The sequence below is a fragment of the Toxorhynchites rutilus genome, chromosome 1 (genome assembly GCF_029784135.1).
Source record: "Toxorhynchites rutilus septentrionalis strain SRP chromosome 1, ASM2978413v1, whole genome shotgun sequence".
NCBI lineage: Eukaryota > Metazoa > Arthropoda > Insecta > Diptera > Culicidae > Toxorhynchites > Toxorhynchites rutilus.
Genome location: NC_073744.1, coordinates 62,969,069 through 62,994,213, shown reverse-complemented (window position 1 = coordinate 62,994,213; position 25,145 = coordinate 62,969,069). Strand labels below are relative to the sequence as shown.

Here is a 25,145-nt window from a genome sequence, read left to right as displayed (position 1 = left end):
TCAGAATGCATTCAAGGCGTGTTATTTGGCATAGAAATCTCAACTAAGTACTAATAAAAATGACGCAATTAATACTACGTTGAGACGGCGAAGTTCCTCTAGGAACGTTAGTGCCATTGAAGAAGAAGAAGAACTCGATTTTATATACCATTATCAAATTAAGTCGCATATCGGTATAATAAACATCAATTTTATGATGTACATTGTCGTAAAATATATGTAATCCGCATCATATGTGTATATTACGCTGATGCAGTTTGTGTGTCGTATAAGCGTATAATTTAAATCGATTCAGTACTGTAGTAAATCGTGTTGCATGCTGAAGAAAATCATGAAACAGTAAATCATATTAGATCCTAATAAAGAACATATTACATAATATTGAAATGTCAATGAAATGCTGATGAACTCGAAAGTTTTAACCGCTGTTGAATTAAATTTCAGATAGCCGCGCGAGATAGTTGGTAGATGATAATCCAGACGACCGGAGCTCGAACCCACATCGGAGCAGTTTTCACCAAACATCAATCTGTGCCATTTTAAACATTCATATTCCACTCCCAAAACAAGTCAACCAAACAATGATTATTTCTACGAACATAAATACTCATATATAAAAATGGTGATTCGTGAGGTTATAATAAACATTTCACGAAAATATTTTGCGCCATTTTTTTTCTCATGTCTGTAATAAATCGTATATGAGTATGGCAAAAGTCGTATTTGGTGCTTTGACATTTCATGAATATATTCATATTAGATCGCAATTCAATTTCAACATAATCGCTATTACAGCCGGTTAAAGTTGCATATTCATCCAAACAAATTCAGTAAGCATTTACCATGTATGTATATGGCCTCCACTCTTGCATGCATATGCCAATTAGGCGCATTATATGCCAACCAAATTTTAGGGAATATGATGTTATATATACGCTTGTTATGCGATTTAATGTTTGCTGGGCAAACTTTATCTGTCAAAAAGTGTCAAATATTTGACCTCCGGACAAACAGTGTACGGCTATCTATGGTACTAGGTGGACCCGCATGGTCACTAAGAGCATCTCCAGCAAGCATGACGTAACTTGACGTATTCTAAGACGCAAATAAAGTGAAATCGAATCAAAATCATATATAATGTCGATCAAAGGATATATTGTTTACATATGAAATCGTATAAAGTGCGAAAACCTCGATTTAATTTATCACTGCAAATTCGATCTCAATTCGGTGTAACAAGCATTGGTTTTATGATATACAATATCGAAAACCCAATCTATACGAAATCTTACATGCATAACAGGCTGATGCAGTTTGTGAGTCACATGAACATATAAATTGAATCAATGTAGTACTGCAAAGAATTGTTATACATGCTATGCAAAATTGTTCAACGGTAAATCGTATTGGATCGTAATTGATGCCATATTACATTGTATTAGTAATTTGGTATATCAAAATCCGCAATGTCGTATCTGTTGGTAGTGATATGGACGTTTAGGGAGGCTACCAGATCAGTAGGCCCGAAAGCAGCTTTAATTCGATGAAATTTGAGTGAACACTTTTGCTTCTACTATTACTTCTACCTTCACTTTTACTATTTGTCTGCTTTAAACACGTAGCACTGAACTTGAACAATTATATATAAATTTCAAGACATTGCCACTGAAATACAATAGATTAAATACAATACAATAGATGTGCCATCCACTCATGAGCTGTTCATCCGAATCGCTTCATCAAAGTGAGCGGATTCGGATCAGCTCGCAATAAAAAAAACACAGTTTTTCAATTCACATTGGAGCTGCTGAGCTGTTGAGCGACAGAGCTACTGAGGTGATGAGCTGTGGAGCGGCTGAATTGCGGATAGTGTGATAGCGCCCTCTGTGCACCCGTGGCCGAGTGGTTAGCGTCCCACACTATCATGCCGGGTGTTCGGGTTCGATTCCCGTTCTGGTTGGGGGATTTTTCTTCAAAGAAAATTCTTCCGGCTTGCACTGTGGTCACGCGTATTCTAGAGCTTGCCACTTTAGAGTACATTCAAGGCGTGTTATTCGGCATAGAAATCTCAACCAAGTATTAATGAACGACGCTAGTTAATGAATACGTTGAGACGGCAAAAGTTCCACAGGGAACGTTAACGCCATTCAAGAAGAAGAAGAAGTGATAGCGCCCTTCGTGATATGACGTCAGTCTATTTTCGTTCGCGTTCAATCGCTTTAGAAGAAATGCCAGAAAGGAATAGGTTTTAATTTGAAAATATGAAGTCACTTGTTTTTTAATTACATTCTCCATACAACACATTACAAAATGAAAAACATTATTATATCAATAATTGTTTGCAAATGAAATTTAATTTCAACATGACCACGGCCTCCATACCGTGGAGACACAAACTTTTATTCCCGCGTGCTGAATCAAAACAATTCAAAAATCACCTGGCAAAGGCAATTGATTGGTAAAGGTTTGATAATGTTAATGGACTTCCATGTGGAACAAATAGACTTTTATAATATGTACAACAAATTTTACTTTTTTCGCATTTGTTAATCTGATAGAGATAGAGAGTGGCTGTCTCTTTGTGACCTTTGTCATCGCGAATGATCATTTCACGTTGCGCCTACTAATGGAAATATTTTTATAAATCCTTGCGAGAGTGAATATAAAAAAGTTTATCTCGACAGATTTAAGGCTATATATGAATGTGAGGAAAACCAAATATCTTGAATGTTCATATCTTAAAACGGTTTATTTTTTCCGTTGTTTAAATTCATCTTCTAAGTTGGATTTCAGCATTCAGTATTTGTTGTATATTATACTAGCTGCCTCGGAAACCGTTGTTCTGCCATATACATTATTTCTAGAGCCTATTTTTGTTGGTTAAAAAAATAACGAATATATTTTAGATATATTTTAGGAGAAATTGTATGTTATCATTCGAGCCTGTAAAAAATCCATCATAATATTCACAATAACGACACATTAATCTCAATGACGTCAAAATTAATTCCAATTGAAAAAATACCTCCAATTGGACAAACTTATCATTTTAGAAAAAATGCACAATTATTTTTTTCTATCTCACTTTTCACTGCAGTACAAACGTGTAACCCATTTTTTCGATTTTTCCTTTTTATCTTGAGTTTCCTCCAAAGTATTCCGTCATTCTAATTTGAGTGAAGACATGCTCAACGATATAAAGACGACACCAATCTTCTTCTTCTGTTCTTCTGTGATGATGAGTTATACGTGCATGGGAAAACCCTTGTTTCAAATATAAAGATATTTAGAATTCATACCAGTCTTAGTTTATATATACAGTGGAACCCTGATTATCCGCGAGCGGATTATGCGCGACAGCGAGTTCCATAGTAGATCCATAAGCCTTGCCGGAATTTGTCAGTGAGTGATAGGCTCATGTGCTTTTGTTTTGCTCATGGCTTTCACATTATCTGACCACTGGTTTACATGACCTTGTAGAAGGATAGTTCAATGATTTCTGTATTGATAAAACATAGTTTGGAGCCCATTTTTAGTCTGTTGTTGCGTTATCCGTGATTTTGGTTATTCGCGGTGAGCTAGCCAGATTATTCCGTGGATAATCTGGGTTCTACTGTAATTACAAATACAATTCATTTATTTCGTATTGCTGTCTGTTAAAAAAAACATGCGCTTTAGAATTTCCCATGGTAGTTACGTTTCAAATGCAATTGTGTGAACAACCGCAACATTCAATTAAGTTGAAGAGCTGTTTCAAATGATCAGCTCACTTGTATGAGCTAAACGGCTCTGAGCCGCTCACCATGATGAGCTGATTTGCACATCTCTATTAAGTTGGCCCTTAAAAGAAACATGGTTCTTTCCTGAGCCGCAGTTCTTTTTTGAACCGTGGTTCTTAAATGAACGGCTCTTGAATGAACCACGGTTCAAAAAAGACTCCACGAACATCTCGGTTCATAGTTAATTCATGAACCGTGGCTCTTTTTTGAACCGCGATTCATTTAAGAGCCATTCATTTAAGAGCCGCTGTTCATTTTTAAAGAACCGTGGATCGTGCGCTCTTTCTGACTAACCGGCTCAAATGAGCGCTCGCCCATCTCCATGCGATACTGAGTGGTGCCTCAGTATGTCCTATTAAAGGTGAATCACTGTATAATTCTTTGAAAAAAGTTACATTTAACACTTTTTTATGAGTGTACGTGAAATGGTGCAATATTGGGGTTAATTTCTATCAGTGCTTATCCATTTGAAGCAAACTTCAATTTTTGGAAGCTGCAGCAGCTTTGGAACAACTGTTTGTTGTACGATAAAATATAAAACACCCAGAAAGTAAAATAAACGGATGCAATGGGAGGTATGAGGCTTACATTTGCAAAATTTGTCGACTTTGCTGTTATTTTGTCCGTTCTAGGTAATCCAGAAGATGCGGACGGCAGCTACAGCGGTATCAGCAGCGGTTTATATGCATACGTTGGAAACATTCCCAAGGCGGCCACTGAGGATGAGCTGCGTAAATTCTTCCAGGAGTGCAAAGGAATAGTGGCGTTCAAGTTTCAGCTGGAAAGTTGCACCTATTGCCCAACAAAGATCGCTTTCATACAGTTTTCCAACCGGCACGACGCCGGCAAGGCGTACCGACTGAACCAAACTTTTTTCCAAGGAAAGCGTATTTTTGTTGCTAATATTGATTCGGAGCAAAATTTTACGCCAAAGTATTCTGTTATGGTTAAAAACTTAACCGAATGTATGCGGTCGTTTATTTACACGGAGGTGGATGTTCTAAATGATTTTATTTCAGATATCACTGAAGAAGATGTCTACAAGCATTTCAAGCATATTGGCACGATTGGTAATGTCCAAAAGCCAGCCCGAAATTATGCGTATATTTCATTCGATCGCAGCGAATCAGCTCAGCGAGCGTTGTCATCCAAAAATCGCAGTTTGAAAGGTGTTGATATTGACATATATTCAGTGAAAAGAAATATATGTATGTTGCTTGAGAAGCCCAAACATTTGCCCTATCCAACTATCAAAGATAAATGTGATGGTGATTTAGCTTCGATTTGGTTTATTTGCTTTTATTATGTTTAATTCCTTCGTTTCAGCATTGGGTTTGCGGTATGATATACAAGCCGAAATGGAAACAAAACGTAAGTATTTTTCATCTCACTTTTTAATAAGTAATCCTACTGTTAATTTGATTTCAGTTTTTGTCACCAACATTCCGCGGCAAGTGTCCGAGGATGAAATACTTGAATATTTGGGTAAATTCGGGAAAATTATTGATTGGGAAATGCAAAAGTCTCCGATTTCGGTGTTGACCAACATTGGTTACGTGACCTACATGAAGCCATCGAACGCTCGCTTTGTGTACTTGTATGGGCCGCACAATTTTCAGGGCGTTGCACTGGACATCTACAATCCTCATATTACATATGGAGAGACCAAATCAACCACCGCTGTTCTCCTCAAAAGAACCAACGTGTGTACGTATTTGCATGAAGGAGTCTAACGTTAGTTAATCTATTGTTTGTTGTTGCTCAAATGGATCCTAATGAATTTCAGATCTAACAAACGACGAAATTTTTCAAGCAATGAACGAATGCGGTCGCGTTTCTTACATCCATCGCGTGGATTCTCAAAGGTATTGCACTATCGTTCGCTTTCAATTCTATATCTCCGTTAAACAAGCTTTGAAGATGAAACGAATTGCGGATGAGAACGTTTACGTGACGCAGTATTCTGACCGTGAGTATTTGCTTGTGGCTTTTGAGCAACTCCAAATGAAATCCGCAAATGACAAAAAATGCGTATTTTTGATTCGAATGAAAGCTAGTATTCCGTTTGGGTTGGAGGAAATATAAGTTTTTCACAGCAATTGGGAATATTTTTGATCATTTATATTTAAAAAAAAAACTGAGTCGTACCAAAATAGTGCCTCAGAAAGAGTTCTAGAGTATTTATTTATTTATGTATTTAGTCTTCGATTAAAAACACCGCACAGACACTTATGAACTAATTCTTAATCTAAACACATTTTTGGACATGTTAAAGTCAAATTGGTCATCAACTTCGTTGAATAAACGGCAACATATATCCAATGGGTTGTTCTGTCCATTTTGAGACCGATGAGTTTGTAGTCGGAAAAGCTCAATTATGTCGCGTTTGTCTTAACGGTGCGTGAAAATTAATTTTACCAAGTAGTTCGGCACAGTCGATATTGTTGGAAATTATGTCAAAAATTAAAAGTCGTTGTAGAATCATTCTCTATTTTTTGAGCATTGGCAAATATATTGGCATTGACAAACATTTTTGTACACTTTCAATTCTCCGTTATGGAACGGCGCCCATACTGGAACGGCATACTCTAGTACACTGCGAACTATAGAGCAGTATAATGTTTTCATGCAATACACGTCTTTAGAAGATATGGTATTCCTACGTATGAATCCCAACATCGAGAAAGCTTTGGCGATAGTTAACGATACGTGCGCCGTGAATTATAATTTGTGATCCAGGTATACACCGAGATCTTTTATTGTGGTGACTCGTTCAATACTCGTTGATGACATTTTGTAGCGGAAAGTAATGGGTGAAAGTGACCTTCCATGCCGTTTATGTCATGTCAACGTTTATGTCACACGTTTATGTCAGTGCGCAACAATCCAACATAGACGTTATGCTGCGAAAAACCTTCAGGTCATCAGCGTACATTAATTTCGGAGATTTGATCGATCTGCAAAGGTCGATGAATAAAACAAATAAGAGTGGTCCCAGGTGACTTCCTTGTGGCACTCCGGAAGAAATATCAAAAGTGCAGATTGTGTGTTCCCAATACGTACGAATGCACTACGTCCTACCAGATACGTCGAGATCCACCGGGTAAGCAAACCAGGAAGGCCAAGCCTTTTCAATTTCTCCACGGCACAACAATGAGGAACCCTGTCGAATGCTTTGGTCAAATCTACATATATGGCATCCACTTGTTGTCGTTTTTTCAATTTTTCCAATGATATTTAAAACATAACACATTAAATTCATTGTGGTAGAGCGTTTCCTAACAAAACCATGTTGTTCCTCGGCGATGATGTGATGCACGGACTCGTATAGAGTATCATGCACCATGCTTTCGAGCATCTTCGGCAAACAGCTGAGTATCGAAATTGATCGGTAGTTACCCACGTCGTTGATACTACCGCTTTTGTGAATTGGAGTTATTGCAGCTATTTTCCATAAACTCGGAAAAACGCAGTCGTTAAGTGATCGGTTGTAGATTGTAGAAACAGGAAAGGCGAGGGAAGCTGCACATTTTTTAATAAAGAGAGGAGGTAGTCTGTTCGGTCCTGCGCCTTTTGACGTATCGATCGATGGAAATTTTCTGATGACATCATGCTGACTGAAGAACATTTGAGGTATACTGAGGTTGTAATGCGGCAATTTATTCAGGTACGATTCAGTCAAGGGTGGTGAGTTATTACTTAGCACACTTTGAAAGAACGACGAGAACAAGTTTACCGAATCCAACAAAGTTTCCGCCGCCACCCCGTTGAGGCGGATGTTGATGGATATTGCTTTTGTTTTTTTTGCGCTGGGTGATGTAGTTCCAGAAAGTTCTCGGATCATGTTTGATGTTGTTCTCAATACGATTCATATAATTGTTAAAATATGTCATCTGTAGAGAATTGTAATGGCGCTCAATTTCGCGTAACTCGTCCTTATGTAATGTGCTCCTAGATTTGAAATAATGATTCCTCAATTTTCTCAAACGATTGCGTACATGTTTCAGTTCAGCATTCCACCATGGCTGCTTGAATTTGTCACGACAAGAATTTCTTTCAATCGGTACATTGATCCGAATTATTTCATACAGCTTTGCATAAAAATCATCAATCGTATCGCCACGAATTATTTCGTTCCATTCTACATCAGAAATGATTTCATTCAAGACCGAAAAGTTAGCCCGATTGAATTCGAATCTCTCGTCGTTAACACTCGCATCAGCCACACAAGCTGCAGTGGCTTGGAAATGAAGCAGGAGCGGCTTATGGTGACGGTCAATTTTCATTATAGGTATTGGCGGTTCAAGCAAGTTAAGATTCTCAGGCACGTTCGTGAGAATGAGATCCAGTAGTCGCCCATTGAAGTTCGCGAGAGTATTTATCTGTTGAAGTCCAATCGACATTAACTTTCAACTAAGGCAATTTCTTGTTCTGACGACGCATTAATGGGGAGCAGTTAGTTTATATCCTCATCAAATCGTCAGTCCAAGTGTGGCAGATTTTAGTCACCCAATATTATAATCAAATCTCTTTCGTATGCTCGCTCAAAAATTCGTTGTACGCTGGAAGAGTGTGCACCATATAGTGCCGCATTAGAGTTTGGCGGAAGGTAGATAGGGCAAATGAAAATCGATAGAAATTTCAGTTTAATTCGAACGATCGCTTGCTCCAGATGCTGGCAGTTATCCATTACAATTGACGACCTGTTGAGTGTTTGTTTCACTCCGATTACTACTCCGTCGCCTCGTTGGAACATGATGGTGGCTGTGTTACGTTCGCAACAATACAAACAATAGTTATTTGCCAGTTCACTGTTCATAATGTTTTCATTGAACCATGTTTCAGTCAGTACTACAATATCATAATCGCACATCAAAAGCGCCAGAAACAGCTCGTTTGTTTTGGTCCGAAGACCCCTCACATTTTGATAGTATATTGTGAAATTGTGTTGGGCGAGAGCGGATAACGTTTTTTTTGCCGATAAGACTCGCGATGAAGCGTCGGTTCTGGAGTAACAGGCGAATTTGAGTTGGCAATAGGAGTGGTTTCACTGGATGAGCGATTGGGCTGGTATGAAACGAAACGGAGCGCGCTTATTAGTATGTTCAAAGTCGAATTGCCGGAAGGTTATTTCTCTTTGCCAGGTCTCTGCTGAAAGTATCGCTTCTTTGTGTTGTGGGTCAATTGCAACTTTGAACGACACAAAAGTTAAGTCATCGAGACATTTGCCTTTCGGAACTAACTTTGTGACGTCTATAGTTTCGTTGATGTTGAGGTTGGGCTTCACTAAATCTGCAACTTGCTGATTAGTGGCTTCAGGAGCGAACCCAGACAGATACAGACAAAATCTTCCTCTTTCTGCCAATTTTGCGCAAAAGGAATCGTAATATTCGGTGCCACGTCTTTTGTTCCATGGTACTCACATTGGGTTTTTGGAGTTGCTGTCCTCGACATCCATTTACAAAATAGAAAAATAATTCTCAACAATTTGTTGATTCCCATATTTTTCGGAGTTTAAAACGTTGAATGCCGAATTTTCGATCAGGTTGCGTCAGTCACCGGTGACTGACAGTATATCATATAATAATGAAGGTAACTAATATAAGCGTATAAGCTTACGAGCATTCTCTTTCGATCAAATATGTCTTCCATTAAGATAAGAAACGATAGCCCTAATACGTTTAAAAAAGTCCACAGAGTCACTATAAAATCATGTCACTCAACGTGTTAAGAGATAATGATAATAACACTAGAATTTTTAGATTTTATTTTTCTTAACTAATAATTTTGTTGTGTATTTTTTTTTCACTGTTTTCTTACGTTTCTTTACACATTATGATAACTTGTTGCATTGTCATTAGAGTACAACTGTAAACATTAGTTTACAACTTTATTCTTGGATACATATACCACGGAATTTTATTTTTGGATACCTGGAATTTGTTTGGTGTTACCAATTTTTCAAAATTTTCGCAAAAGACACTGTTTCAGTACGACTCATAGTTTTTGAGATATAAATTATCAAAGATTACTCTTACTGAAATCGATACGCCTAAGTTACATTTGGGTCAAAACTTTTCTTCAACCCAAGCGGAATACAAACATTCTTTCGAATCAAAAATACATGTTTTTAATATCTGCCTTTTTAGGACCATTTCATTTGAAATTGCTTTTTTGTGTCATGTCTGACTTGCGGACAAATAACGAAAAAAAAATTCTACATATAAACTTCTTTTTTATTTCAGAGAGTTACGTAACGGACATTGAACCGATTCCAGAATCAATGCCCAAGGGCAGTAGTCGCATACACAAGGAAGCTGCACTGCGCAAAATAATTGAGGCCGAAGATCGTGCAGAATTGACGCGCCTGCAAACCCAACCCAACGAATCGTATTCATCACCAAACCCAGACTGCTTCAAGAATGAAGGTAACGAAGAATTGCTTTTGAGCTGTAAATATTAGTAACATTCCAATCATGTTGCAGTACAAATGATGAACTATCCCGATGCACAGACACCAACTCAGCTGAAAGATTATTTCAAAAAGTGTGGTGATGTGATAAACTTTCGCGAGATTTTCCATGATCAATTCATTAAAGTGGGATTCCTAAGTTTCAATACACGTCTGGAGGCAAGGCGGGCCTGCTCGATGAACCAAAACTTCATGAATGGAAAACGTTTGCTTCTTCATATGGCGGACGAGAGTTTGTACATAGACGAAGATCTTTGCGTTGTTGTAACCGACCTAACCAGCACAGTGACCGACGAGGACATTTACGATCGGTTCAATGACATCGGAAACGTGAAATTCGTGCTTCGCGAGACTGTCGCGAGAGCTACTGTATGTATGGAACAGAAGCGTTGGTTGGGGCAAATTCTGAAAGTAAATTTGATTGGAAGGTGTAAAGTTAAAACCAGACGAATTCAGAATGTTTCTAAAGGACCCATTCTTGGTATTATGACTGCAGGAGGACAGTTCGGGCCAACCGGCCCCATGATGGGTCGCAATGGGCCGATGATGGGTCCCAATGGACCAATGGTGGGTCCCAATGGACCGATGATGGGGCCCAATGGACCGATGATGGGTCCTAATGGGCCGATGATGGGTCCCAATGGACCAATGATGGGACCTAATGGGCCGATGATGGGTCCCAACGGACCGATGATGTGTCCCAATGGGCCAATGATGGGTCCCAATGGTCCGATGATGGGCCCCAACGGACCGATGATGGGCCCTAATAGACCAATGATGGGTCCAAATGGACCAATGATGGGTCCCAATGCTCCAATGATGGGGCCCAGCAGATCAATGATGGGTCCGAATGCCCCGATGATGGGATCTAATGGACCAATGATGGGTCCAAATGGGCCAATGATGGGTGGTCCGATGATGGGTCCCAATGGTCCAATGATAGCGTCCAATGGCCCTATGATGGGTCCGAATGGACCGATGATGGGTCCAATTCCACCGCAAGGTCCAATTGTTACTCCAGCAATGCGACGCCTGATGCAAACTATTGAGCGTCAAATGATCGGCACTCAGGCTTTTTCTTCATTACCTATGATTGATCAGTTTCAGCTTGTACATGGAATCGTTAATCAATTACTCAATGTTCCCAATTTCGTAAGCATGAGCTCAGACGACAAAATTCGTTATCTTATTAGTGGCCAGAACGGTTTCAGTTGTGCTCACACGTTCACACTGTTCACGTATCCTCAGCAGCAGCAACTACTTTCGTTGATTTATACTGATTACATGAACACAATAAACACTCCAGCGAATCCTAGCGTGGTAACTTCGGCCATAATAAATATTCCCGTTCAACAAACACATGCACACGCGGAAGCTGATATATCAAACGCTATGAAGGATGATGAAACCATGGCTCCGTGGCAGAAAAAACCTGCCACATCTGTGGCATCGACCAGCTTCGGCAACGGCGAAAGTGTGAAACAATTTGATGTGGTGTCTGCACAAGACAGATTTGAAGAAGCAACGCGATTGCAAGCATCTATCCAAGATAACCAGATAGATCAAGAAGCAGATGCGTCATCAAGTAGCTCAGATTCGGATCATATCCCACCAGCACCGGAACCACCACAATTCAATCCTACCAGATCCCGCTCGATATCGCCTCCGACATTACCTCCTCAGCTGAACAGAGTGCAATCACCAAGCTCATTCTATCGTAGGTCACGTTCACGGTCGGTTTCTCGAAGTCGTCTGTCCCGTTCTCGTACACCCGCATCACTCCCACGAAATCTGAGTCCATTCTCGAGCGCGTTACTTTCTAGTCCTTTGTTACGATACAACCGATCTCTATCAAAATCGCCACAAAAGTCAAGTCCATTACGAGGCAAATACCGTCACGAATCGCCAACCCGCAAAAAAAGAGCGTCCAGATCACGTTCACCTTACTCATACCAGACGCGTCACGTTTCCCCCAAAGGAAGCAGTCGTTACCGCAACCATTCTCGATCCCGGTCGCCTGAAAGGCTTCGATGTAGTCCGTCTAGAAGTTTTGAAAAACGGTACCAGAAACTATCGCCCCCACGAAAACAACGGAGCCGCTCTCCCCTGTGGGATGATGAAAAGTCTACGCAGGCTAAGTCGAGCGAACAATATCCAATAGGAGCATCCACGGATAGTATGTATTCAGTAACACCTCTAGTATCCTGTATTGATATCTTGTTCTCATTTTGACAGTATTTGTTGGTAATCTACCCCTGGATGCGACCGAGAGCGAGGTGTCCTGTATTTTTAGCAGATTCGGTCAAATTGTAGCGCTCAAAATTCCTGCGCACAACGTCGGCACGAAGAGGGCCTATATGAGGTTCGACACGTTCGACCAGGCGGTGAAGGCGTTTGAAATGCATCTCCGGCAGTATCGTGGACATCTGCTGCGGGTTGCGTTCACCAACAAGCGCCACAGGGAGCGACCCGGGTATGCGGTTAACGTAAGCGTTGGAGGGTGTAAGTATCGTTTTGTTTTTCTTGCAAAAATTGCGCATAGTATTGTTACAGTCTGTAATTAATATAGAATCTAAATCTGGATTCCGAATTTAGAAACTGAAATTTGAAATCATGGAATCTAAATTAGAATTCCAAATCTTGATATCAGAACCTTCATACTACATCACACACAGTCCATGACTGTAATTATCCAACCAATGGTTGGATCACGATCCACCAGATCTAACCACCTAGTTCGCTGGGGTTAAGTGGGTCACTGATGTATTTGACCTTCTTTACCGCGCAACTCCTGGGACTCACATGAACAATCCTAACAAGCTATTCGGGTTCCGGCAGCCTCTTCCTGAATAATGGAAACGAACAAAATGCTGTACAGAATAAAGTTTATTCAGGTGAACCTTCATCACGCCAAGTGAGCAAGCAGTGTCCTATGCAAAAGGTTCATTCGCGAAACTCTGATGTGGCTCTTATTCAAGAGCCTTGGTTCAATAATTCTTGGATTTGAGGGATCATTGCACATTAATGTAGACTTCTCTATTACACAACACAAACCGCACCAAGAGCAGCAATTCTTATAGGGGATAACATTAGGTATGTACCCATCACAGAACTCATCAATAGAGACATCGTGGCAATACAATTGGAGGTTCCAACGACCCGAGGGAAACCCGTTATCATAGTCGCTTCGGCTTATTTCCCAGTAGACACCTTTGAAGTTGCTGCGCTGATCCGACACAATGCAAATTCAATAACAAATAGTGCACCATAGCATGTGACGCCAATGTCCGCCATACGGTCTGGGGTAGTAGCGACATCAATATTTTTTATCTCATTTGATTATTTTATTAGGTTCATTTAGAAATTCAGCTGTAGAGAACAGCAGTGTTTGCCGATTGATCCTTTCACTGAATAATTCGCGTTCAAATATGATCTTACAGAAATTATTTCCCCCAGTGACATTCTTTTGCTTTTACGTGCTACAAATCATGACACAATAAAAAAACGAGACAACTCCGCTTCGCAACTTCATGACACACGAGCCAACAAACCAAAACCGTCATGTACGGTTCCAGGGGGTCTCCGTAGCCACATTGGTTGCGCGTTCGCTTAGTAAGCGATCGATCGTGAGTTCAAAACTCAGGACCCTCATTGACCATCTTTGTGTTGTTATAGAATAGCTACGTCCACGCAACAATCATCAGCGATGGAAATCGATCCACGGTCGAAATAAGATCGATTCATCCATACAACTGCTCTGCTTTGCAAGACACATCGGGCTGCTGTTCTATAAATAACTCAACAATGATCATTCAACTGTCTGCGCTGTCCGGTGGTCCAACTGGATAATGGAAGAACAGAAAGAATATTCTTACGCCTAAATGGCTACTGTGTGAATGTACCATATGTAATAGTATAGAAGGAATTCTGGCGAATGACAACTGTGTAATGTGCTAATTATAGATAAATGATAACCATTGTGACATGTACACGATTAAAATTCGGCTCTGTTACAGCTAAAATGCTAATGAGCCTTAAATAAATAAATGGGATAAAAAATCTGTACGGTTCCAGTGCAGAAAGTTTATTTTCTTCTTTGCCCCTAACATATACATGTCGAACCTCTCCATGCATCATGAAATAGCAGGATCATATGGACTACGCGAAGCGAATGATTCATATATGTAGCAGATCCTGATCCATAAGCAGGGTGTCGCTTTTGACTGTAGGTTTTTCAGTATGTAGTTTGGTTTTGTCAGTAGGTGAAGTTAGTCCTTCAGAAGGCTTCTACATTCGCGCTGTTTCAGTTGGCAGTTGGCAGATATGTAAGCGTAAACAGAAAGTTACGTTAGAGTCATACATTTTTCTGGCATTCTTTCCCAACTGTTAACTGTTAATTTTTGGCAATTTTCAAGCTATACATTATCGTTTGTTTCGACGAGTCTTTGAACAAGTGGCAATGTGGCACTGAAACGGTTGTGCTATGCGACAATTTCACTTTGGAGATCTATATAAATGTCGATCTCGAAATTCTCGTTCGCTTTATCTAGAAGACAAGGAAAGTTGTAGAAAAGAAGGTTTTGCAGTGAAATTGATCCGACAGACCTTCGAAAATGTCATCATTTAAGCTGACAAAATGTTTGTGCAGATATATATGTACAGAACTAGTAGAAAATTTGATTGCTGGTATGCATCTGGACTTTTTCTGAAAAATTACTGGAAAATCAGGGAATATCAGAGAATTTTTTTTTGAGTTTTGAGTCGACACTCTGGTTAAATCACACGTAATTCACACAAGATGTGGAGGAACAAATATGAACTGTGGGTGTAGTTGTAGTGTCTGGTTTTCTGACACCACTGCTCGAAGAAGATTGTGACAGGATCTAACGGGACAATGTAGTTTCGAGATAGAAATAGCGAAGAGTTGAAAGAGAGCGGTCGAATAAATAATAATTTAGAATATAAATAATTTTAAAACTATCAAATTTATTTTAAAAATAATAAATTACATTTTGAACAAAAATAAAAAAAAATTGGACTTAAATTAACATATTTTAAAAAATCTTCGGAAATTCTTTCTGCTCTCATGGATTCGCTTGCATGATCTACTGCAGTAACTGCTTCGTTTTGGTATCTCATCTGTGAAAAATGAATAATAATGTTACAAATTTGCAAATCATATTACTCTGGAATAAACACTCACGATATATTTCGTTGGTGATATAGGCAATCCAGTGGGTCAAAACTATGGACAGGAGATTCGTCTCGGAAGCTCGTAAATACGCAAAAAACGCAAGAGAAAATATTAATAAAGTTATCAACAGAAAAACAAAACAATCAAATAGTATAAAGTACGAATCAAGAAAATTATTATCATCAAAAGGGTTATTGTAAATATACCATGAAATATATAACAAAAATTGGCATCAAACATCGCAACATCAAATAACAATGTAAAGTTCAACAATACACAGAAAACGATAACAGAACAAATAATAAAAAACAGTACAATGAAAACAAAAACGAAAATAAATCAACTAAAACCATAATGTAGAACTCTAAGTAAAAAAAACATAATAAAAGCAGAGGCTACAAAAAACATCACTACAACGAATCAATCAAAATTAACAAAGGAAAAATCTAAAACCACAATACAGAAGTTTGAAAAAAAAACTGCCACAGAATACAGCAATATATTAAAACTGAATGCAACAAACGAACAAAAATAAAAACTACAATAACAACTCACAACAATAACCAAAAACCATAACATAAAATTGCTTCCGCTACCTCGCCTACCATTAATAGTAAGGATTCAAAACGACAACGATCGATAAAACTTACCCCTTTTGTTGCTTTCAGTCGTTGATTTTCCTGCCGCAGTTTGATATTCTCTGCTTGCTCCTTCCGAAGATCTCTCTCAATCTTCATTCTCTGGAACACCGCCATCTCCATCTCCGTTGCATCCAATGGCTCCCAGTCGAACAAATCCTCGTCATCATCAACGAGAATTACTTCACTGGGAACCATAGGCGGAGGCGTTTCATCCTCAATCATTCTCTCGTTCCACTGCTGCATCTGGTTTGGCTTTGAAATTGGCTGCAAAAAAGAGTTTTGTTAATACCATACAACACACTCAGAATTGATTTTTGTTACCTTGATGACGGAGCGTTTTCCACTCGATTCTCCATGCTCGCCGGGTTCCCGGTTGGCCCAAGAGCGCATTGGGACCAACGACCCGGTTCGAATCTTCGACGTGAATGCCGCTCGCTGCATATTGAATGGTGATGGGATTTATACTTGCTTCAATCTTCAAAGTATAAACCTCAGTGAGAAAACGTATTGCACAAACAAAAAGCTTGCTTAGATTGAATTAGAAATTAGGAAATGGAATCGGGTCTTCATTGTTTTTTCGTCACCATGACATTGTATCTTATGTCATGTGTAAGCTGATTTTGTTGTGATTCTGGTGATGGTTTGCAAATTAAGTTATTTATTAACTAGTTTCAAGCTTTTAATATACGTAGAGGCGAATGAACTGAAAAGTTTAAAGCCTCTTTAATCCAACATCATCATCATTTTAATATAATTTCTTGCAGCTTTATTGAGCATGGTGGAATTCATCTTCAATGGAAAATTGAAATGAACATAGCAAGAATCTTTATTGAAACTGCCGAACCCAGTGAATCCATATTTTGTGGGTGTGTTGCAAATTGCTTACACAGTATTCGGAAGAATTACCTCAAAATGGCATTCAACCATATCGCTTGGAATAAAGAATTGTTCGGCGAAGTAAGAATCAATGAAATGGAAGATCCAAAGAGACGTTTCTCTTGGTGAATACTTCTAGTGTAAAATAACAGTTGCGAACTAGCAACCACAAGGTGTTCATTAAGTGTTATTTTGAAGAGCCGCGATTCTTTGCTTGGACCAATTGTTTGTACTTTTGGTGAGCTTTTGTATGTCAAACCGGCGAAGATGTTAATTCGCGACATGATGATTATGTCGCGCGTGCTCTGATGTTCAATCCGGAAACCGATTGCTCTTCCGATAGTGTTCCGATACGTTCCACATACGTCATCAACTGTTTACAATCGTCTCCAAAACCTTTTTGTACAGCGGCAAAATATTTATCGATCTGGCTTCGTTGATTTCGGTAGTTTTGGTATGGGAATCACCCCCGTCTCTTCCATGCTTCTGGGAACATACCATGCTGAAGAAAACCGTTCACTATTAGAAGTGGTTGGCTCGCAATTACAATCAATGAATCAATCATCACTCCCTTCGTAACTACGCCAGCGCAATCTTTTAGAGATGTAATCGTTTGCTTTAGCTTCCACATACTATTTTGTTCACGGGGTGCCGACTACCTTGAAAACCCTTGAAAATCAGGGAATATCAGGGAATTCAAACAATGTCAGGGAAAATCATCATCATATCAGGGAATTTCGTCACCAATCTGGTAAAATTAAATTTCACCAATTAGAATTTTGATTATTAGAAAGTTAATGATTGTAAGTATTTCATTAGTTTGACACTCTGTAGTTTTTTAGAATATGTTTTTGCCTGTAGGTGAGCTTAGTCCTTCTAAAAGATAAACAGCGCAAAAGTAGATGGCTTTTACGTTCACACTGTTTTTATTGGCATTTGGCATCCGTATCTGCAGTTCAGTTTCAACTCATTCCCTTTCTTTTCTTCTTCGAAAACTATTGATAAATTCATGCTTGAAAATAATTATATCAAAGCCTGGAAACTGTGGTGCCTGGAAATAGTTATGTGTCACAAATCACTCCGCACTGCTGAAAAAGACATGGTTGTATTAAGACAGTATTCTAGAAATTTGAAAAAAATCAAATTTTTTTCCTTCATATTTCTGTTGTTTAGGAATATACCCTAGTAAGCCCTAGAAAGAACTTATCGAAAATCCTATCATTTACCGAGTTAGAGCCATTTTAGTAATACGGTATCTAACCTGGTACGGCCATAACAATGAACTTCAAACGCGTTTTTCTCGAAACTAGGGTTTTCAAACTGGCGTACACGATATCTCAAGTTCTACTGAACCGATTCATGTCGAATTTATATGGATACAATCTGCAGGCATCTCTCTATCGCATGAACCTCTTAAAAATAATATTTTTTGAATTTTACTATTTAAAAAAAAATCGGGAAACGTAAGAAAAAACCTTTAAAACCGCATTTTGTTTTTCAAACGGCTGCCATTTTGTCAAAAAACATGTTTTTGACTTGTCCGAGGTTCATGCGATAGCGGCATCTTTACTAATTCAGAATCTGTTCGATTTCAGATTTGTTTCAGATAACCAGAAGTGCTGGAATCGTGTACGCCATGGCACAACTTTTTTTGAACTCTCTCACTTCATCAGCTCTTAACTATACTAGTTATGAATATTTTTTCTCCGTTCAATTTTTGATTTATTGTTAGATAGATGAACACATAATGATATAATGGATTATAGAAATATTTTTTGTTTTATTTTTACGGAGCTCGAAAAAACGTCCGAAATTCGTGTCTCTACATTAGAATACCCCCTTAAGAAGTCAGAGTCAGAGACCAACTTTCATCTTTTAAAGAAGGCCTAGGAATTATACATTTGAACAAACGTCTTCTTGTGTTGATGGGCGGTATAAACGTGAATTGGTCATATTACGCGAGCTGCAATTGGTCTTTCGAAATGTAGAAAAAAGCCCTTGAAATGGGTAGCTTCGGATTGCATATTTTACACAGTTCATCAAATCAAAGATTGATGGATTCAAAAGAAATTCGCTAAAATTTTACGACAGACAAATCTTGAAATTTCATCTGAGATGCGAAGCACTGGTTTCAAAGCTTATTAAGCCTTGATGTATCCTTGATCTTTTCAACATTGATTCCAATAAAAAATTGGAGGGAAATCGATTCAAGAAGCTTTTAACTATTTTGATATTTGACGAATTTTGGACGCATCAGTTGAGCTCCAGCAGACTTATCACTGAAACAATATTGCTAGCAACACAAATCAATTGGCTCACTATGATCCAGAAAATGAACGACTAGAGCATTTTTGGAAAGTTAAATGGGGACTTCGCCATTTAACATTTAATATTGTTGTGTCCAAGCGCGAGAGATTCCAGATGGAGAAACGTTCACTCTTTTACCAAATTAACGTCAATTTCACATGAATTACAATGAGTTTCTAATTCGTAACTCATCTTTAGTTCTCAATCAGTTCAAACAACTCATTCGGGGTGGTTTCGACCAAGCTACGCCTTATTCCAGTATTCCAGTATGAAAAAATTCTATTCAAGTTGAACTTATTGCCATCGAAGAAGATCTCCTGAAAAAGTGAAAAAGTGCAACGAAGTACCTCAGAATCTTTTACAGCTGTTTTTGCACAAAAAACAATGTGATAATTGGGTAATTTGGCATCAATTCATAAAATCCGGAAAGTCATGGCTTGGTTTAATGAATAAGGGCTTCAGATTCTGGACTGGTCAGCTTATTTACCAAATCAAAATCCAATCAAGAACTTATGAGTAGTGATCGTACGAATAGTAGATGCAGCGTATAAGCAGTATGAGCGATTTGAAGAGCTTAAACGAGCAGTATCCTCTGAGTAGAACGAGATACACACTACAATATGGCGTAGCTTGGTCAAGACCACCCCGAATGAGTTATTTGAACTGGTTGAGAACTAAAGATGACGTACGAATTAGAAACTCATTGTAATTCATGTGAAATCGACGTTAATTTGGTAAAAGAGTGAGAGTTTCTCCATCTGGCTCTATAGTTATGAAACACTGAAATTTTAGTTTCTTGAATCTTTCGCGCTTGGACACAACAATAAAATTCAAATGGCCAGTCTTGAAGATAGATATTATCTCTATATATATATAAAAAATGTTCTGTTCGTTTGTGTACGCGTCAAAAACTCAAAAAGTATGGAACCGATTGAGCTCAAACTATGATACAATATACAAAACTACCAAACACCTCTAGGATTGTTGTTACAACATAAAAAATTGAAAAATTCAACTTAACCATGCAACAACAATGTGCCACAGCAAAGCGTGGCAGGGTACAGCTAGTATACTGTATACTTTAATTCAACTTACATATCTCTGTAAACTCAGAAAGATGGAGTGGTTCTATAGTTATGAAACGCAGTGTATTAAATATTTTTTTCCCTCCAAACACAGATTATGACGAAATCTCAATATATGACACGTTCCGAATGTGCGGTGACATTACGTACGTGTGGACGCGGGTGTACAACGGTAAATCGTACTGCGTTCTGGATTTCAAACATCCGGACGCGGTTAGAGCCGCTCTCGAGACTCACAAGCTGCTGGACGGAACCAAGTGCAAGGTAACGGCAATTCTTTGAGCGCAATGAATCTTTCGCGATAACGGGGGCTTTCCGGCGAAAGTGGCTATCTACCGATGGCGGTCGCCATAGTGGAAGCGTGTGCTTTCGGCTATCGGTAAGTAATTTGCGCTGCTCTAGAATTTAAATAAGCCGCAATAGTTTCGTCGGGTTCATGCAACCGTAGCGTATATCTAGACTATTCTTACACGAGAGACACTTCCGAAGAACTGGAATATTGTAGTTTTAATTGTAGGTTAAGATTTCCCTTTATATCGACTATTGTTTAGCATTAGTGAGCCTACGAGGAAGAGTAAAAGAAATTCCTTGATTCATCTGACACATTAGTCTTATCTAGGATTGGCTTGGATCGAGCACCCGAGCAATGTAGGAAAAAAAACATGTAGAGGTTGGATCTGATAAGTTGTTTGTTTACTAAGCTGAATAAGCATAAGTGATACATTGATCATGTATTTTAAAGAGGAAAAAAACATTTTAGTTGTAAGAGTAGTTTGTGATAATTTAAGTCGTTAGGCGTTAGGTTTCTTTTACCTTATATGCAGTTTCTTTTACTCTATATGCAGTGCAGTACTAGAACGTAATGTAATAAAAGGCAGAGGCGTTTACTATTAAATGTTGTTTGGATATATCTAATCAGATTATTCATAGTGCAAGTTTCGCTAGCATAAATAGGAACATTCCTTGTATTGGCGCATAGGATTACTTTACTTATCTTGCAGGGCAAACAATACGATTAGGAACGATTTGACTATAATTATCTGGTAATGAGCAGAAAATATATAGAAAGAGAGAATAATAAGATAGGAATTTTATCTTGCATATGTCAAAAGTTCCGCAATACACTGATAAGCACTACTAACATGCTGAAAGGCTTTGATTATGTATGTATATAAAAATGAAATGTTTGCCAGAAAACATTGCCACACTTATGGAATATCATTAATAAGTTGGAGAAACTGCAACTACAATGTAATGTTGTTACTCATAGAATATTATAGGTTAAGAAATTTCTAAATAAGCTAATTGAAATTCGTTTAAACCTCTAGCATACTAACTTGAACCTACAGTACTTTGGTAATTCCTAACATAATAATTCTATTCGTAATAAACGATCTCTTCTTATATTGAGGATAAAGTGGATATGGAAAATAGGCAGACGTTTTTGTTTAGTTGATAATACAAAACAAATGGAATCCCAGCTACTTTTAAACAATCAACCATGGCATTTCTAGTTGGGATCAACCGAAAATAGAGGGATGTAGCTATGAATGGAGGGTATTCACAATGTTTTGTGGAACAAGTTTTGCCTCGTTGGTAGGTCGACACACCAAGCAATAATGATCGGAAGAACAGGATTCGGCCAAATGTCAGAAAAGGTGCCGCATCAGCTTGTAATTCGATCAAACCGTTTCACCATTACGTCGGAACTTTAGGGGGTTTTAGATGACAGTTCTGAGCTGAAACTGCGCTCTGAATAATCCGGTCATAGCGTATATATTGCGTATATCTTAAATGTATGCAAATAGTTACCATCTTTTAGAACTTTAAGGTTAGTATCGTGGATAATATACACAGGATTCAATTATTTCTTAAGAGGTCAATTGAAGCAAAGAAAAGGACGATAACATCGGTTGAAGTTTTCTGGAAAATGGCAGCGGTAGCAGAAAAAAAAAAATTCATCGAGAAGATGCATTCGCACTAAACTTAAAAAATTCATGGAGAGTGGTTTTCGTTCAACGAAAAGTTTGAGTGAATGCCCATCCTTTACATTTATCGCGCGTAAAAAAAATCACCGAGGTACTGAGAGGAGCAATTGAGAGTGAACCGAGTAATGGACTTGATGTGAATCTTTCGGTAGCAACATTTTGATACACAAAACACGGATTCGTACTTTTAAAATTGACCACCATTTTCTGGAATTCGTGTAGGGTAAGTATGAAAAATTGTATATTTGAATAAGCAGTATATCCCGACATTTCCATAAGTGAAATGCAGGGAGAAACACAAAAAAGCTAATAATTTTAAGAAGTAGATTTAAGAAGCACACATCTACCAACCACACATTTTTTCTACAAATTCAGTAATCGATCGTCCAACAACAGACGCAATGACGCAACAATACCACAATTTTTATTGTCAGCAGTTCAGCGGTAATCATTAAACGTAGAATTCACTTGTAGATCTTATTCTTGATTCAAGAATAGATTTGGATAAGATTTACGAGCGACATATCAGACTGTTCAACATGTTGCTAGCACCACCCGAGAGGAATAGGCGAGCCACGCAATAATTTTACTCCTGTTTGTAACTTGTTGTGTTTTATTCATAAGAATGATGACTATTTCTACTAAACACTACAATTGAATTAAAGTGAATATACTAACAAATTTTCATTGTTCTCGCTTAGATGCAAACCTGGGGCGCTCACACTTGGATGCTGAATTTGTGAAATCAACAGTGGCCGATGGTGCATAAAATGGTGAGAATGAATTCGTTTTGTTCAAGATCTTAGACATATAAAATATATTTGACTTAAAAAATGAGTTCAACTTTCGCATGCATTATTTATTTCAGCATGGCAGAGTACACATTGCATATCAGGAACAAAAACTTAAAATCGAAGAAGCATTTGTGGAAGGAATAAATTGTGAAATTTTACATTTTCTTGTTAAATTCCAAATATCCGAATTCACCTATCTTATAAGGCTGTCCACATATCACGTGGGCCAAAAAAGGACGATTTTAGACACCCCTTCCCTTCAGTGGACAAGTGCGGACATTATCTATCCCCTGTTGTCGACGTGGACATTTCTCTATTTGAAATTTTTTTCTATTATTTATTATTATTATTATTATATAGAGTTATGGCACTTCTCAGCATTGAGCTGGCACATTCACCTACCCCCGGGCTTCTTAAATGCCAAAGGGGGATTAGGCTCTGTGGTATCTTTTTTTTTTCTTTTTTTCTCTTTATAATAGTGTCTGCACAATCATCGTGTTCTAATTATGGTGATTCAGGAACCGTCGCACTATGTTACACGTTCCAAGAATCACCGCTTTCTGCATAACCGCAAGCTGCTCTGTTACTTGCAGCTCCTCCAATGACTGCGTGAGAGAGTGTGGAACTAAACCAGTAGCAGAGATCACTACTGGTATAATACGGATGCCTTTCAAATGCCACATTTGTTTTAGTTCTTCTGCCAAGTCGTGATACTTGGTTATCTTGGCAGCAAACGTAGATTGTAGATTGTGGTCTAACGGTACTGCAATGTCTATTATCAGCACTTCTTTCTTATTTTTATCGTAGACCACAATATCAGGGCGATTAGCTGGTATTCGGACATCCGTAATAATCTCGCGATCCCAGTACAACTTGTAGCAGCTATTTTCCAAAACCGGATCCGGAATATACTTGTAGTAGGGTACCAACTGATTTACCAAGTTGCGTTTTGATGCTAGCTGTTGATGAACAATCTTGGCAACCGAGTTGTGACGATTGAGATAAGCTGATTCGGCTAGCGCTCCACAGCCGGCTATGACGTGTTCTATCGTCTCTCCTACTTTATTGCACTTTCTGCAACAGTCAACAACGTTTTCGTGCAAGATGTACTTCCGGTAGTTTTTGGTCGCTATTATCCGGTCCTGGATGGCTACCATAAACCCTTCTGTTTCAGAAAAGAGTTCACCTCGCACCAGCCACGTGTTCGATAATACTTTGTCGATATGCGCTTGCTCTAACCGATGGGGGTGTGTCCCATGAAGTTCCTTTTGCTTCCATGATGTTGTTTTTTCTTCTATGGTCTGCAAATTGCAGCTAAGTTCGTACTGCTCCTGCGCCAGATGCAGGGCACTGAATCCACGGTCCGCTTCACAGACAGCGCGATAGATATCGTGACGGGTCTGACTTTCCACGAAGTAACTCCGCAACTGCTGGATCTGGGAACTGCAAAGCGCTCTAATATCAGTGACACCTCTTCCTCCTTCAACACGTGGCAAGGTGAATCTTTCTATAGACGACTTTGGATGGTGCATACGGTGCTTTGTGAACGTCACTCTCATTGCTCTTTCTATTGTTTCTAAATCGGTTTTCGTCCACTTCAGCACCCCGAAACTGTACGTGAGTAAAGGAACGGCAAACGTATTGACGGCTTTGATTTTTTTGCCGCCGCAGAGGTTTGTTTTCAAAACCTGGTTGATTCTGATCAAGAATTGTTCCTGGAGTTCCTTCTTGATTTTTGTGTGACAAATCCCTTTCAATTGCAGAAATCCCAGGTACTTATAGGATTCGCCTTCCACCAAATCTTAAATCACTTCACTCTCGTTAATGCGGAATCCTTCAGTCTCCACCAATCGTCCACGGTGGAGCTGTACTGCGATTCCGAGTTCCATCCGCACATCGGAACTAAAGTCGCTAACACTAAAGTAAAGTAAAGTAGAAGACTATGTAGCGCTTCTGTTGATTCCGCAAACAGTTTCAAGTCGTCCATATAGAAGGTATGGTTTATTGTC

General features: G+C 38.7%; 1 protein-coding gene across 2 annotated transcripts; it reads left to right on the top strand.

Annotated features, from left to right (window-relative positions):
• The first annotated feature begins 4,252 nt into the window (after positions 1–4,252).
• Positions 4,253–23,294, top strand: LOC129771947 (uncharacterized). Of its 2 annotated transcripts, XM_055776116.1 has the most exons (12): positions 4,253–4,354; positions 4,412–4,744; positions 4,799–5,047; positions 5,106–5,150; positions 5,208–5,486; positions 5,566–5,748; positions 10,025–10,207; positions 10,265–12,427; positions 12,487–12,753; positions 20,449–20,733; positions 23,044–23,115; positions 23,211–23,294. In XM_055776116.1, exons 1-10 carry the CDS (start codon positions 4,348–4,350, stop codon positions 20,634–20,636), a joined length of 3,897 nt encoding a protein of 1,298 aa, XP_055632091.1. In that variant the 5' UTR covers positions 4,253–4,347; the 3' UTR covers positions 20,637–20,733; positions 23,044–23,115; positions 23,211–23,294. The 2 variants fall into 2 exon arrangements, with proteins under 2 accessions (XP_055632091.1, XP_055632083.1); XM_055776108.1 differs by having other exon boundaries at positions 20,449–23,115.
• The last annotated feature ends 1,851 nt before the right edge of the window (positions 23,295–25,145 follow it).